The sequence below is a fragment of the Cygnus atratus genome, chromosome 12 (genome assembly GCF_013377495.2).
Source record: "Cygnus atratus isolate AKBS03 ecotype Queensland, Australia chromosome 12, CAtr_DNAZoo_HiC_assembly, whole genome shotgun sequence".
Taxonomy (NCBI): Eukaryota; Metazoa; Chordata; class Aves; order Anseriformes; family Anatidae; genus Cygnus; species Cygnus atratus.
The window spans coordinates 4,819,387-4,833,469 of record NC_066373.1 but is presented as its reverse complement, the minus strand read 5'-3'; the positions used below and the strand labels follow the sequence as shown (position 1 = coordinate 4,833,469).

Below are 14,083 nucleotides of genomic sequence, written 5' to 3'. Positions count from 1 at the left end.
GACTCCTGGAATGTCCTTGATGCCCCTATTAGACAGTATGGTGGTTTAGATAATGGGCCTAAGGGTTTTTTTCACTGTGTTCTTAGTTACTTAGTTTATTTCCATAAATGTTGCAGAAACAACATACAAAACTAATTTTAGAAAACCAATGGAATGTGTTTACGAAAACAAAATAACCACCCAAAGTCTGTTGGTTCTGTATCATTTTGGTTCTGTCTTACAATGTGCATTGATTTCCAATATTCTTTTGAAGGAAAGTGAAGAAGAGCTTTATTCCTCGTGTCGGCAACTTCGGAAACGCCAGGAGGAGCTTAATAATCAGCTATTCCTTTATGACACCCATGTGAATTTAAGGAATCCTAACAGAGATGCTATATTAAAAGAATTTAATGTGAATGAGCACAAACTACAGATATATCAAGAGACATGCAACCGCAGGTGGGTTGATAATCATTCTCCTTCCCAAGGCAGCTCTGTCCAAACATGATTTATGGTAAGGAGGTCTCAGATTTATTAAAACAAGCATCTAACGAGTGACTGGAGTAGGATGAGTATATCTGAGGTGAGGCTGGGCTGCAAGCCACTAGAGGCCAGCAGACCCAATGAAATGTCTGCTCAGTGAAATCCTGGTTTTAGGGATCACAATGAAACATGTAATCCTGTGAGTTTGTTCTTTTCTCCTGCTTTCTAGGAGAAAAGCCTGGAAATATGTACAGCCAAATAGACTGTACAGTCAAATAAACAAGCCACCTTACTCCTACAATATCGGAATTATGTCCTTGGCAGTGCTATTAACATATTAAATGTGTGGGAACAAAGCACGCTTCCAGACAGACAAGCTGCAAAAGATAAAAGCAGTAGTTAGTTGTTAGAGCACAGAACTATCAGCTAAGTGTCAGTGCACTATCCAAAGCTTAAGAGAGAAAGGTCTGTTTCCTTTGCTGCTGCCTTTGCATTGTGAGGGAGACAGAAGCTTCTTGTACCAGTCAAGTAGATCTTTTTTCCTTTCTGAGCTGATCGGATGGGAGGAAGACTTTTCTTTAAATATTTTTACCTTTTTATGTGTGCTGAACAGCTGTGTGAATCACTGGTTTATTCCCATTTATTGCAGGAAAAACAATACTTGTTGCTGATATGTTACTTGCCATTTGTGTCTAAGTAAAACGAATGTAGTAAACTGTTTTCTTCTGAGGAATTCCTAGTAAACTTGACTGTTCATTCTTTTTTCTTTTCTTTTTTTTTCCCTTAAGATTAAAAGAGAAGAAAGTCAGTAACAGCAAATTCTACTCCTAAAGCAGTCATTCTTTGATGGAAGTTTTATGGAGCAATTCAGGAGGAGATATTCATTTATCCTGGTCATCCTACTCCATGCAGATCTCATCAAGCTGAATGAATAGAAGAGGAGGAGGAGAAAAGATGGGTTTCCTTAATAATTTCTTGTTATAAGAAGAACTGTTTAAATTCCTAATAATTTATATTCTGTACAAAGCATACCCTCTGTGCAGGCCAGACTTCTGTGTATTCAAGATCTTTAAAATTGGAGGGTGGGTAATTGCATAGACTTCACTTCTTATCAATACCTGAAGCACAAGTTTAAATCATCTACTGTATTTGTGTACACAGGCTGTAGATAAGACATTCATAACAATGTACATGCATGGAACCTCACCACTTTAACAACCTGGCTCCTTAAGATTAACTGGTAGTGAGTTTTTAATTTATTAAATGCTGTAAAAGCACTTTTGCACCAGCATTTCTTTTTTAATGTATGTTACAGCAGATTGTACTTTCGATACTGTATAAAGTATTTTGGGCAGCTAATAGCTCATACTGTATTGTCTCGTTATAAGTTTTCTGTTCTCTTTTTGAGTACCAAATAATGTTAATTTTGTTGAAACCAAATATCCTCTGTGACTGTAGTTGTTTCTTCTTGAAAAGTTTAGGAAAGGAACAATGTGTGAACCTGTGTTTGCAGCCCCTCTGAATTTATATTCCTACCTTAAAGCACTGGAAGGAAAGGTTTTAATATATGTGGTAGGAAATATCTGTTTGCAGAAAGGAAAGGTGTTTCAAATCTGAAAAGCATTTACTTTGGTATAGTATCATTTTGCAAACCCTTTCAGCTGCTAATGTGCTTAGAAATTATTTTTTAAATGAATTGTCCATTTTTAATCTTGCAATCCTAGTTAGATGGTAGCGTCAAATGATAGTGTTCTGTAAATGTGTAGACCGTTTTCCCAAAATGTATCTAATCCAAGAATGATAGTATACACAGTCATTCTTACAGCTTTAATCAAATGAAGAGCATTGAGCTACAGATGAGAAAACTCGTTAGATTAGCAAGTGTGTTTTATTGCAAGAGCAGAATGAAAGTCCTTGAATGGCATATTTAAAACCAGTTGCCTTAATTTGTGTATATGTTGGATCTTTGTGATAGTACTACATTACTACTATCAAATTCCTAGTTTCTTTCTCTCTACATGGGTGGAGTTTTGCTATCTGTATGCATGAGTTTACCTTTCATGTGTGTGCAGAGGAGTTAAGTTCTGTCTGAATCATAAAATGTTGCATACATCATGGTGTATTTCTGATAGCAGAAAACCTGCTTGGATTTGGGATTCATTGCCTGATGAAGCTGCCTCAGCAGTTCTCAGTTGCTCTTGCTCCTCCTCATGCTGTGACTTCTGTTGTTTCAAGATGCACTTAATTGATGCCATAGTGCATTCACCAGTGATGGTTTGAGGAAGCCCTTTGAGGTTTTAGTTACTCTGAGAAGAGTCTTGTCTCACTTATCTTGAGATGAAAGTGCTGTAATAGTGTCCCACAGTGGGGTGGCTTCTGCAGATTTTTTTTTCCTGGAGAAATTAATACCAATCAGTGAACTGGAAAAGAGAAGAGGATAAAGTTAAAGGTAATTCTAGGCTTCTTCCTGCCTGAAATCCCTTCAGTCCCCAGCTCTGATTGGTCTTTTCAAGGATTAGATGGATGCCAAAAAAAAGGAGGGGGGAGGGGGGGCAAAAAAAAAAATCGTCAACTGTGGATTTTGAAGGTACAGCAATAACCTATACTGCTGTGTAAAGCTGTGCTTATCTGCAGTATCCACGTGTGATGGGATGACCCAGTTGCTGTTGCTGGAAGGTGAGGACCTTTGGTGCATGCGTGTTCTGTAGCGTGATCTGAGATGTGTTTTGTTTTGTCATATGATCAGTCCCTGTGCTATATATTTCATTCACCAGCCTATGTGGGTCTCATTTAATGTTTTGAGAATGCTGTGTTGTCAGTATTGATCAGACAACGGGGCCCAAAGCCCTGTTTGGAAGGTCCTGAAGCTGTTGCTGCAGTCGGGACTGGATCTGTAGGCAGCTGAATACCAGCTGGGCTTGTACTGATTACAAAAAATAAGAGACTATAAGATGCTCAGGCTGAGGGAGATCAAAGCCTAGAGCTCCAGGTTGTTGTGATTTTATTTTTTTAGTTCAGTTCCAGAGCAGACATAGCCAGATTGCCCACGTGGGTCATTTGTCTTGACTACTTTCATTTTGCATGTTCCTGACACAGAACAGCCATTGTGCGATGAACGTATGAGTTCCTTGTGCTGCTGTTGTCCAAATGCATAAGAAATAGCACCTTTTATAGTCCTTCAGAAAGTTGTGTGTATGTTATGTCACGTATGTAATGGCAAAAGTTACGAGGTGGTACTCAGTATTTATGAAAATCCATTTCATTTTACAGTAAGGCTTTCTTTTTCCCCTCTGAGTATAAACGTTATGTTGTATTCAGAAAGAAAATACTGCATTGGCTGTTTGGTTGACATGCGAGTGATGGGTCAGGCTGTGTACTAACTCTTCTCTTGCATTGTGTTTTAACTCTGAAGCCCCACCTCTCAATTCTTTGTCAGGGCAGACTCTAGCAACGTTTTCACAGTTGCAGCTGTTTTAATACAAAACTAGGTTTGAATGTGTGTGCTAATTTTATAATCTAGAAGGAAAAACATTTATAAATTTTTGAAGTTAACAATATCTGTTGTATTGTTACATTCTTACAGAAACTATTTTAAATCCTTAAAATAACTTATTTTTAATAAATAATTTTTGATAGCGGTGATGTAAATGATGCCAGATGCTTCTTCATTTAAGCATTGTTTATTGAATTTCACAACTTAAAATCTCCAGCCATTTGAGTCAGCATGAGTGTGTTTTTACTGAAAAATGGTCTGTTAAGAGTTATGGTGTGTCGTGCTGGAGGTCAGAAGAACGGCATCTCTGTGTTTTTAAGATGAACTGACTTTGATTGCTTTCATAGAAGTCATTGTTGTTGCACTTCATCTGGATACAAACGAGCACTGCAGAAGGAAAAGGTCAAAGATCACATATAACTTGCAGCTCCTAACTGACCTTTTCCAGGAGTAGTAAATACTAACTTTGGTTGTAGTGAGTATCAGATTTGTATCAACTCAAACAATAAAGCATAAACAAGGCAAAGATGAAGTTTGTAGTAATTTGGAACGCATGTTCCCTTTCTGCTGACAAGGTCACCTTAATTGTATGGGAGTAAGTGTTGCTGGGGGAAAGCATGATGTCTTCATATTTATTTATTTATTTGTATCTTGGGAGTCTTGGGAAGAAAAATTTTATCAGTCTTTTCTTAAAAATTGTATGCATGTTGAGTAGCAATCAATATGAGGTATCTCTAGCCTAAGTCATCTAGGAGGCTGTTAGACGAGCCAAATGGTCATCTTCGCCTATTCATTTGTGAATATTGGTGTTCTTAAACTGTTCACCTAAAACATCAGCACTGTTCTTTTTACAATTTGTTAAATAATGGGGTGGAGTAGCAATTTTTCAGTTCTGCTTTTTCAGTTTTTAGGTGTGTTCTTCTGGTAATTAACCTTGAGGAAAACAAATAATTGATGACAATTTTGAAACAGACACAACAATCGAATTACCTTAGTTTACTCAGCTGCTCATCCAAAAGTAGTAATAACAAAAAACAGGAAGGAGGAGAGAGAATTCTCATTGAAAAATACTTGAAATAGAGCAGCTGTGACTGGCTTTGTACGTACATAACTCAAGCAATTTTCAACTCCTTAAGCCACGTTTCCTCTTTTCATTTTGGAAAGTAAAAGAAGAAGAGTATCCTTCATCTCTTCTGTAGTCTGGATTCTGCCTTTTTTTTTTTTTTTTTGGTCTGGGATAACCATTGCCAAGCTCCCGCTTGTTTCTCTGAACTAGGCCTAATTTAGTACCCCGTGCTCACGCATAAGTCATGGGCAGTTAGGACACAATAATGCCTCTTACTCTGTTATCAATGAGAAGTTCTGTCCTTGACTCCAGACAAATGAAGAGCTTCATGTGTTTAGCTCGGCTTCTGCAGGAGGATTTGCTGCTTCAGTTTTGGTATTTGTGTTCGCGCTCCCCTCCCCAAGCTATTGCAAATAGCAGAAGAAATTCCTCTGGGACACAGGAGTTCTGTTCCACAAAAGGTCTGCTTTTTACAAGAATCAGAACCATGACATTGGTATTTCATGCCATGCAACAGGCTTGTGCACTTTCTTGTACATTTTCTTTTGTCTATTGCTTCTGCTAGCATTAAAATCTCTTAATCTATTTCTGATAACATTATGTCAAAACCAGGGTACTTGGAGGAGAGGCAAACCAGGTGGTTTCCACTTGAAAAACAGGGCCTGCTGGGAGGAGAACAGCAGCCCACTGCTTTCATGAGATCACAACTGTCTTTATTTTTCCATCTTTTCGTAAAGCGAGATTCTTCTTTCTGCAAACTATGATTATGTATATTAACGGCGTCGGGTAAGTGGCCCTTCTGCCATCAGCATGGTAGAACACTGAAACATTGTTGTCTTCAGTTGTCCCTTAAATTAACTATTAAATTAAGTTTCTTTTATGGTATGCACAGTGGTGAAGGAATGAAGGGGGGAAAAATCACATTTCAAGTAAAACTAAACATCTAATTATCAAAGATTAAAAAAATTTAACTGAGGAAACAAACTCAACATTCAAAGAATGGCTTCAGTCAACGTTAACTGAAAATATCTCCATCTTCAAAACACAGATGGCAGTGTACTTGTAGCTTGGTTTCTCTATTTAGCCATTTTTATTTTTTGAGAGTCTTTCAGCAATGAAATAGAAGACTCTTCCTCTTTGTTTCCCTATTTAAATACAGAACTGAAGTTACTGGAACTTGCATAAAACTGATTTAAGATAGCGTACTTTCAGCTATTAAAATGGAAAGACTAAGAAGTGTGAACTTCTTGAAGGACTGCGTTTTTATCTAGAGATACTGAGAAACTGTAATGCTTATCAGTTTAGGGAACACAACTTTGTGATTTAACATTTTGATGTGAAGTTTCTCAGCATCTCTTCCTATTGTTAAACTGAAAGAGATGAGGGAGTTGTTAAGTACAGACCATTACTGTTTCTAGCAAAGTATTTTCTATTCTTAAAACTCACTTCACAAAATCCTGACTTTCACTGTGTAGTGTGTTTATCATCCTGCTTCAAAGGTGAAGTTTTCTTCAAATGCTGTCAGGTGCTAAAGAAATATTATTAAAGGCTAAAAAGATTTTATAAGCAATGGAACATGAGTGTGATCACTTACCCGATGTCCTTTAGATAATTTTTTTTGTTTAACCATTCAGTAATGCTGGGAAAAATCATAGCTGTTTCTTATGAATGCACTTTAGATAACTCATTTTAAACAGGCATATTGTAGTTTGAAAAATCTACAGAGCTGTGTTGCTTCAAGCACTTTGCTGTCATTTTATTAACAATTCAACATTTTCCAGAAGTGTCATTAGGTATCAGAGTTTACTTAGAGAAGTACACCAGAATGTATTTTTTTAAAAAAGCAAAACAAACCCCAAAACATTCATTTATTGTCTACCACTTACACAGTTAATCAAGCAACTAAGGCAAATTCTTGGTCAGGCATATATACATCCAAGCTGGAAAGCAGAATTTGGTTTTGGAATGTGATCAAAGAGTAAGTTTATTCTCCTCTGGATCATGTAGCAGAAACTTCTTAGGAATAAAAGGGCAGAGTATAATATTGTCGGGGAGGAAGGGTCAGTCTAAGTGTACCACTGTACCAGAAAATAAAATGCTGTTTGCAGTAGTACTAAGCTTCGTCTTGTTAGTGATCTGATCGATTTCACTTTGAAGAGGAATTTTGTATAAAAATTACATCTTTTTTACTTAGCAGTTCCCTTTCTTGGGGCTAGAAATGTAAATATCTTGTAACCTGAATAGCACAAATGTGTTTTTTAAATACCTGTCAAAATTAACAAGTACTCAACATAACTAAATTCTGTCCTCCATACTCCATGATAGTCAGTGTCTCATTTTTCAGTGTGAAAATGTAAGTGCAGATGGAAACCATGCGACTACCACGGCAATCAACAACACGAGCAATCCTCCATTCCTAACAAGCTTCATAATGGTATACTTTCTTGGCTTTAGTCCACAGCCCTGAGCTCTAAACCACTCAACCACTTCATTCAGGCTGTATTTTTGAGGCTCATACCCCAGCTCTTTCCTGGCTTTCTCCATGCTAAAATAATGTGTGACACCGGTTTTGTAAACTTCTGTGCGAGTGAGGAGAGGCTGAAAATTATAAACATGACCTACAAGAAAATGAACTACTTCAGTAAGGAATGCAAAAAAATAGACAAGCGAGAGAGGAAGGCGGCAGGTTGGGAACTTATAACCCAACCCTTCTACTAACGGTCGGAAAAATTCAAAGTTATTTACTGGCCTGCCATCTGAAATAAAATAGGCTTGGCCTGCAGCTATGTGCTTTTTGGTGGCTTTGAGGGCCTCAAAGGCAAGGATGTGAGCCTGAACAAGATTATCTACATGTACAAATTCTACTAAACTGAGAGGATCTCCATATACAAATTTAAATAGTCCCCTTTCAATGTAACTAACTATTCTTGGAAGATGTCTTTGCTCTCCTGGCCCGTAGATGCCTGCTGGTCGGAGAGCACAAGTCCTTAATATACCTTTCCCATTTCCAAGTTCAGCACCATTTGCCTTCAGCACCTTCATTTCAGCTAAAGATTTGGTCCGGGAGTAGTGATCTGGATGAAGGTGAAGAGGTAGATAAGGCAGAGATTCATCCCCATTTTCTATAATCTGGCCTCCAAATATCACATTATATGTACTTGTATAAACCAGACTTGACACTCCTGTGTTCTTGCAGGCTTGGATGACATTTTCTGTTCCTTTCACGTTAACATCTTCTATAAGTTTTCGGTTCAGCTGCTCCCTGCCAGACATTCCATAGGAAGCGATATGGAATACGCAGATTACATCTTTAAGAGCCTCTTCCACTTCAGACAGACAGCAGACATCCCCTCGCATAAACTTTATTCCCTCTGGCACTGGTTGAACTGGCTTCGTGACATCAAAGAGAACCACATCAACTCCCATTTGGTATATGGCACAACCTAAACTGAAACATGACACGAACCACATTATATACGTAACATAATAACGCATGAAACATTTCACCTGGAGGTAGGAGAAGCCTATTAACTATTTTAATATATTTTTAAATTTATTCTGGCTCCATCTTTACTTAGAGGAAAACAAAACAAAAGAAAAAAACATTGTGGGGAAACTACAATAAAAGAAAAAAACACACCACCACTAACTAGTGTTTCTATCTGCTTTCTGGAAGAACCTAGGCATTTCTCTCCTCCTGTTCCCTATATATTTTGAGTAGTTCAAGGATAATAATGTAAATTCCTGTTACAAAGTTGCCCAGGCTGATTAAATATCAAGACTAACTGTCTTGCAAACATATGGAAACAGAACAATGTAATTGCTTAAAACTTTCAGAAGCAGTGTATGTTTGTTTGTTGAAAAACGAGACCCCAATAGGAACCATCAGGCGATGGGGTGAACGAGGTGAGGAATCTCAAGCCTCAAATCCTGTAGATTTCCTTTCACAGCCGGATTCTGTTGCCTCACCAACAGTGCTCTATTACTTTTATTCTTGTACGTAATAACTATTTAATGCACTAACCGGAAGCCAAAATAGCCACCTCCTCCAGTAATGAGGACTGTTTTCTTGGCAACATTTTCTGCCTCCATCCTTTTGCCTTTGGTTCTGTTTAAAGAGATCAACCTATAAAACACATAGTAAAAATGCACGTTAAATCCATTCTGAGTTCTAACATGCGTTTAGTTATTCCCAGCTGTAGCTCATGCTTTGATTCAGGCCCTTCCTTCCACCATATGCCAGGAAAGGTGGAACCTGGCATTGCTCCCAAGCCAGGTTATAGCTGAAGAAGCGCTGCCTGTTGTGAAAACACAGCGACTCTACGGCTGCCATTAGGAAGCTCCGGGGACGCCCTCAGCCATCCCTCCCCGGCTTTCCGCGGCCGTTTCCTGCCCGTTTGGCCGCGGAGGTCGCTGCGGGTGAGGCCGCTCCGCGGCACCGCCGGAGCCCCGCCAGGCCCGTACCTCAGCCCCGGCCCCGTCCCTGCTCCGCGCCGCCCGCCGCCGCCTTCCCGCAGCGCCGCGGGGCCGCCGGGCTCCACGGGAAATGGAGTTCCCGCGCCGCGCCACAAAATGGCGGCCGCTTATGCGGGAAGCGCCAAGAGGGGAGGGTGGCCCGGGGGGGGCAGTGGGTCGGTGGGCGTTGGGTTTTGGTGTCAGTGTGCCGTGCTGTGTCAGCCTGTGTGCCCGCAGATGCTGCTTTCCACCCTTCCTTCCCCAGCGGTGCTTGAGCAGAGCTTGGTGTTCACTGTGAGGCGCTTTAAGATGGGGAATCTCCAGTTATCTTTGAAGCCTGAGCCTTCTCATGCTGTGTCACGTTCCACTGTTTATAGTTTAAAATAAAAATAGAGCTAGTTTTCTCTCTCCCTCATTTCTAATTGTCTTTTTCTTTTAGTCCTGGTGCTCCGAGTGTGCACAAAGCTTTTAGATGCCTCTGTGGTGCAAAAAAGAGCCGTAATTACAACCTCACCAGGAGCCCATTATTAAATGCTGGTTTCCATCACATGCCTACGACTGGAATCACTCCCCCCCCGCCCCCCCCCCGCTAAACCCAGTATCTTTCTGTTTACTGCTTGAGAGACAATACACTGCACCAATTAGTCTAGCTCCACTCAGGCCGTGCTGCTGATGACACCGGTGTGAAAATACCGCAGCCACCCTCAAACAGGTTGTGACCTTCAGGAGAGCTGTGTATTCGTGGTGTCCTGGGGCCATGAACCTGCTTGAGGTGTGCCCTGCTTCTGGAGCTCATTTTCACAGAAGTGTGTTAAAAGTACCTGGTGACAGAGCCTCCTCAGGCTTGCTTCACGTTTTGGAAAGTGTAATGTAAGACCTTACAGTTATTTTTGGAAGATGATTTCATTAGAGATCAAAAATTTGATACATAAATCACTTTCTCCTCTAGAGCACAGAGGTTCTCATTATCGTTATATTGTCATCAATCTGGAAGAACTTTATTTCTCATAAAGTTGAGTAAGAAATGGGACAGCTTGATGTCATGCTAGTTGTCCCAGATTCTCACAGTGCAATCTGTGCTACACAAAGGCTAAATAATAACTAATACGTGTAGTTACTCTAACGTTCATTTATCACAAGCCTGTATTGTATAGCATGCTAACAGAAGAGTGTTAATCTCATGGAGAGGCTGAAATGTTTTTACTAGTAGGAAAGCAATGTATAATGGTGACTGACTTCAACAGAATTGCTCCCGAGTTAAGCATCAGAAATCCAGTGCAAGCTGCCTACAAGAGAGAGCAGTAATAGGAAAACAACATAGAATTACACTTTCAAAGTCTGTTTTGTAGTATTTTCTCTTTTTCTTTCAAAGCAGTGTGAGTCACCTGGGGAATGTCAAAAAGAACTCAAAAAGTGAATTCACTGTCAAAACTACTTAAAACATGAGTTTCCATTTTGCAAAACCTTGAGAGAAGTAGACAAAATATGCTGTGTTTTATTTTGATTGATGAATGGCAAGAATTAAAAATAAGCACATTCTGAAAAGAATACTATGAGCACTAATTTTTTTTTTTTTTTTTTTTTTTAGCAATTATTTTTTGCTGGTGAACCTCTGTGGCTCTTAAATAGCAATTTCAGGCATAGAGCAAATGTTGCATGTGAGCAGAGCAAATGACTTGCATGTCATATGCTTATCAGTTGTGGTCAGCCTGTGAACAACCTGACTATGCAGAGGTGCTGCATCTAGGTAGGTGTGTGGAGTGTCTGGCTTAGAAGGCATCCTTCAGTCATATCTGATGCTATAATTCCCTGTCTGCTGTCTGTAGGCGCAGAAGAGTGGGTCTTGAGGCAGCCTTGAAGCATCCCTTAAAATAGCTTGCAGTGTATTCATAAAGGCATAAGAATTCTAGCTCAGAAACAATAATAAAAAATCATTTATATATCCTTAACTACTAAATATGAGAATTCTGGAGCTACCTGAACTGTGTCTCTGACCTTGCTTTCCATGTTATGTGGGTAAATCCTTGCATTTGAATAGGTTAACTTCAGTATGACAGTTTGTCCCCTGGGCTTTGCGATATGTCTGTGCAGGACAGTTTGCAGGGTTGAGACCTCTCTCTTCATCTACATTCTGCTTTTACTTGTTTTCTGCCTGGTTATGTACAGTGAAAGAATTGTGTCAGATTATGTTATAATTAGTGTAAATATTATGAATATAAGAAAGCTGTGGTTAAGATATTGTAAAATTTAAATGACTATCATTATAATGAAGTCATTTAATTTATTTATTTATTCATTTAGTTGGTCTTCTAAACATAGTAGGAAACAGTCATTCCTCACTTTACAGTGACAGATTTGAATTTAAAACTTGACACAGATCACATTTTGCACAATCCATTTGTTCATGCTATCTCATTAATTTCCTATGAGACTCTGTTTTTCCCTAAGATTTTATGGACTTTTTGACTGTATCATAAATTGTATATTACCATCAAATAACTAGAATTCCACTTCTACTTTTTGTATGATGGAATGCTTGTCCTGCCTGAGATTGTTTCTTTTTTTGACTTTTTTTTTCTTTTCTTTTTTTTTCTAACCTGTAATCCTGGTCTCCACTACCATTTTCACTTTAAAGAACCAGACATTTAGAGCTGGTGCCATGCTATAGCACATCTTGCATATATCCCAGAATGCAGAGAATCAAACTGTGTTGCAGTCGATTGAAGAGATTGTATTGATATGTGCAATTACATGCTAGGACAAGATATGTCAGGATAGAACCATTTGCACTGTAAATAGGGTGTTATCTGCCATAACCTTAGACGAAATGAAGCTGAAACGGACTGCAAAGAACTCCTTAAATCAGCAACTACACAGAGCTAAATAAGCAGCTGTACTGAACCACATAATGTAGAAAGATTGAGTAATGAACTCATTTATTCTTCTTTTATTGTATGTTACTTCATCAGATTCTATTTGCAACTTAAAATACTTCACCAGTAAAATTACTTTTGTCATCAGAATGTAACATGCCAACAGTACCATCTCAGGAAGCAGTAGTATTTCATCTGTGGAAATAAACCTTAGTCTACTGTTTTTATATTACTCAATTGATTTCTTTTTGGTATTATTTAATTCTGCTTTTTTTTTTTTTTTTTTCATTGAACCAACGGATTAGGAGAGAAGCACAAGACTCAAAACTAGATCTAAACAAGCTGCATCAGAGGTCTTACTAAGATGTGCAAAAACAATTGGTTAGAGCACTACTAACAAGACAAAACATCTGTGTTGTGAGAAGAAGTAGAGAAAACAGGAATGTTCAAAATTAGGATCAAACATTCCATTTAGATTAGAAAGGAATATTTTTAAAGGAGAGCAGGGTTATGAATAAAAATGCTAGTCTGAGTTCTTGGCTTGGATAGGGGTTTTCTGAGTGACCTTCAGAAAATCGATTTCTGTTCTCAAATGAAGCACTTTTTCACTGTGCTTGTTTCATTTGTGTTTCTGAAGCTCAAATTGGAGGTGCTACGCAAATATTGATAAAACAGGAGACCCGTTGTATGGGGCTTCAAGAGTTTTGGAAAGTATGCAAGTTAGACATTCAGAAAGGGTTACCACTGACTTCTTAGGATATCTGTTCCCCATCGATATTGCTTGTGGAATGTGCCATACTTTTGGTGATGTGGAGATGACAAGCCAAGTATTAGAGTTTCTTTTTCCTGTTCCAATAATAGAAAAACTTAGCCTATCTGTTCCGCATTGAGAAAGGGAAAGGATTTCAACACTAACGGCAGTCACCCTGAGAGAGGGTGCTGTTGTACCATAGTGTTAATGTAGCACAGGTATCTGACATCGTTAATATCAGCGTTATATTTGGAGTGATGGTAACAGTCGTTACAGCTTAATTACCATCTTGGTGTTTCACGCAGTGTATGTGCGCTGAATCAGGAAACAATAGGAAGACAGAAATCAACTTTCCCTCCGTACAGCTGTTCACAGATCAGAACGACATAACCTAGGCGGTCATGCCATGACTATCTTGAATTTTATAACAGGGTTTCACTGTGGTCATCTTTAGTGCATCAGTCTATATATATATATGAAAAGTCATTATTATAAAAGACGATGAAAATGTCTTGGATTATTTTTGCAAGGATTCTTAAAGCATAGACGATTACCTCAGAATCTGATGAAATATCAATGGTATTCATATAATTAAAACAGGTTACAAACCTATTAGTATTTAAATTAAAATAGGTTACAAACATATTAGTATTTAACAGTACAAAAGCATGTTATCCAGTATCACTGAGGTGCCTCGTAGGTAAAAGGCCAATTTTTAGCCTAACCTCTGCCTTTACTTCATGAATAATTTCTGTAATGCAAAGGAAGTACATAGGACTCTAAGGGCTGAAGTATTGAGCCCCTTTGTACCTGAAAAGATTATATGCTTTAAAACTTAGTGCATTGAGAAACATCTGATGAAAAGGCTAGCAAAATATTCTTGAAAAGACTTTCACAGATGTCTTTGCTTTCAGAGTGAGGGAGGACAGGTTTTGGGATGCAATTCTGAATGTGTTTGATTCAGTCACTTAAAGGAAGTCTTC

General features: G+C 38.7%; 2 protein-coding genes across 4 annotated transcripts in view; one reads left to right on the top strand and one right to left on the bottom strand.

Moving 5' to 3' along the window:
• PLCG2 (phospholipase C gamma 2) overlaps positions 1 to 1,900 on the top strand; it is a 62,549-nt gene extending 60,649 nt beyond the window's left edge. For 2 of the 3 annotated variants that reach the window (XM_050713320.1, XM_050713319.1), the window contains 2 exons: positions 254 to 438; positions 1,251 to 1,899. In XM_050713320.1, coding sequence (XP_050569277.1) covers positions 254 to 438; positions 1,251 to 1,293 — 228 coding nt within the window. In that variant the 3' untranslated portion in view covers positions 1,294 to 1,899. Of the gene's footprint in view, positions 1 to 253; positions 439 to 1,250 lie in introns of all 3 variants that reach the window. The other variant, XM_035543855.2, reaches the window with a different exon arrangement.
• A 4,857-nt stretch (positions 1,901 to 6,757) lies between these two features.
• SDR42E1 (short chain dehydrogenase/reductase family 42E, member 1) lies at positions 6,758 to 9,629 on the bottom strand. Its single transcript, XM_035543856.2, has 3 exons — positions 9,486 to 9,629; positions 9,046 to 9,147; positions 6,758 to 8,469 (listed from the first exon to the last, which is right to left on the bottom strand). Exons 2-3 carry the CDS (start codon positions 9,111 to 9,113, stop codon positions 7,362 to 7,364), a joined length of 1,176 nt encoding a protein of 391 aa, XP_035399749.1. The 5' UTR covers positions 9,114 to 9,147; positions 9,486 to 9,629; the 3' UTR covers positions 6,758 to 7,361.
• Between the last annotated feature and the right edge of the window lie 4,454 nt (positions 9,630 to 14,083).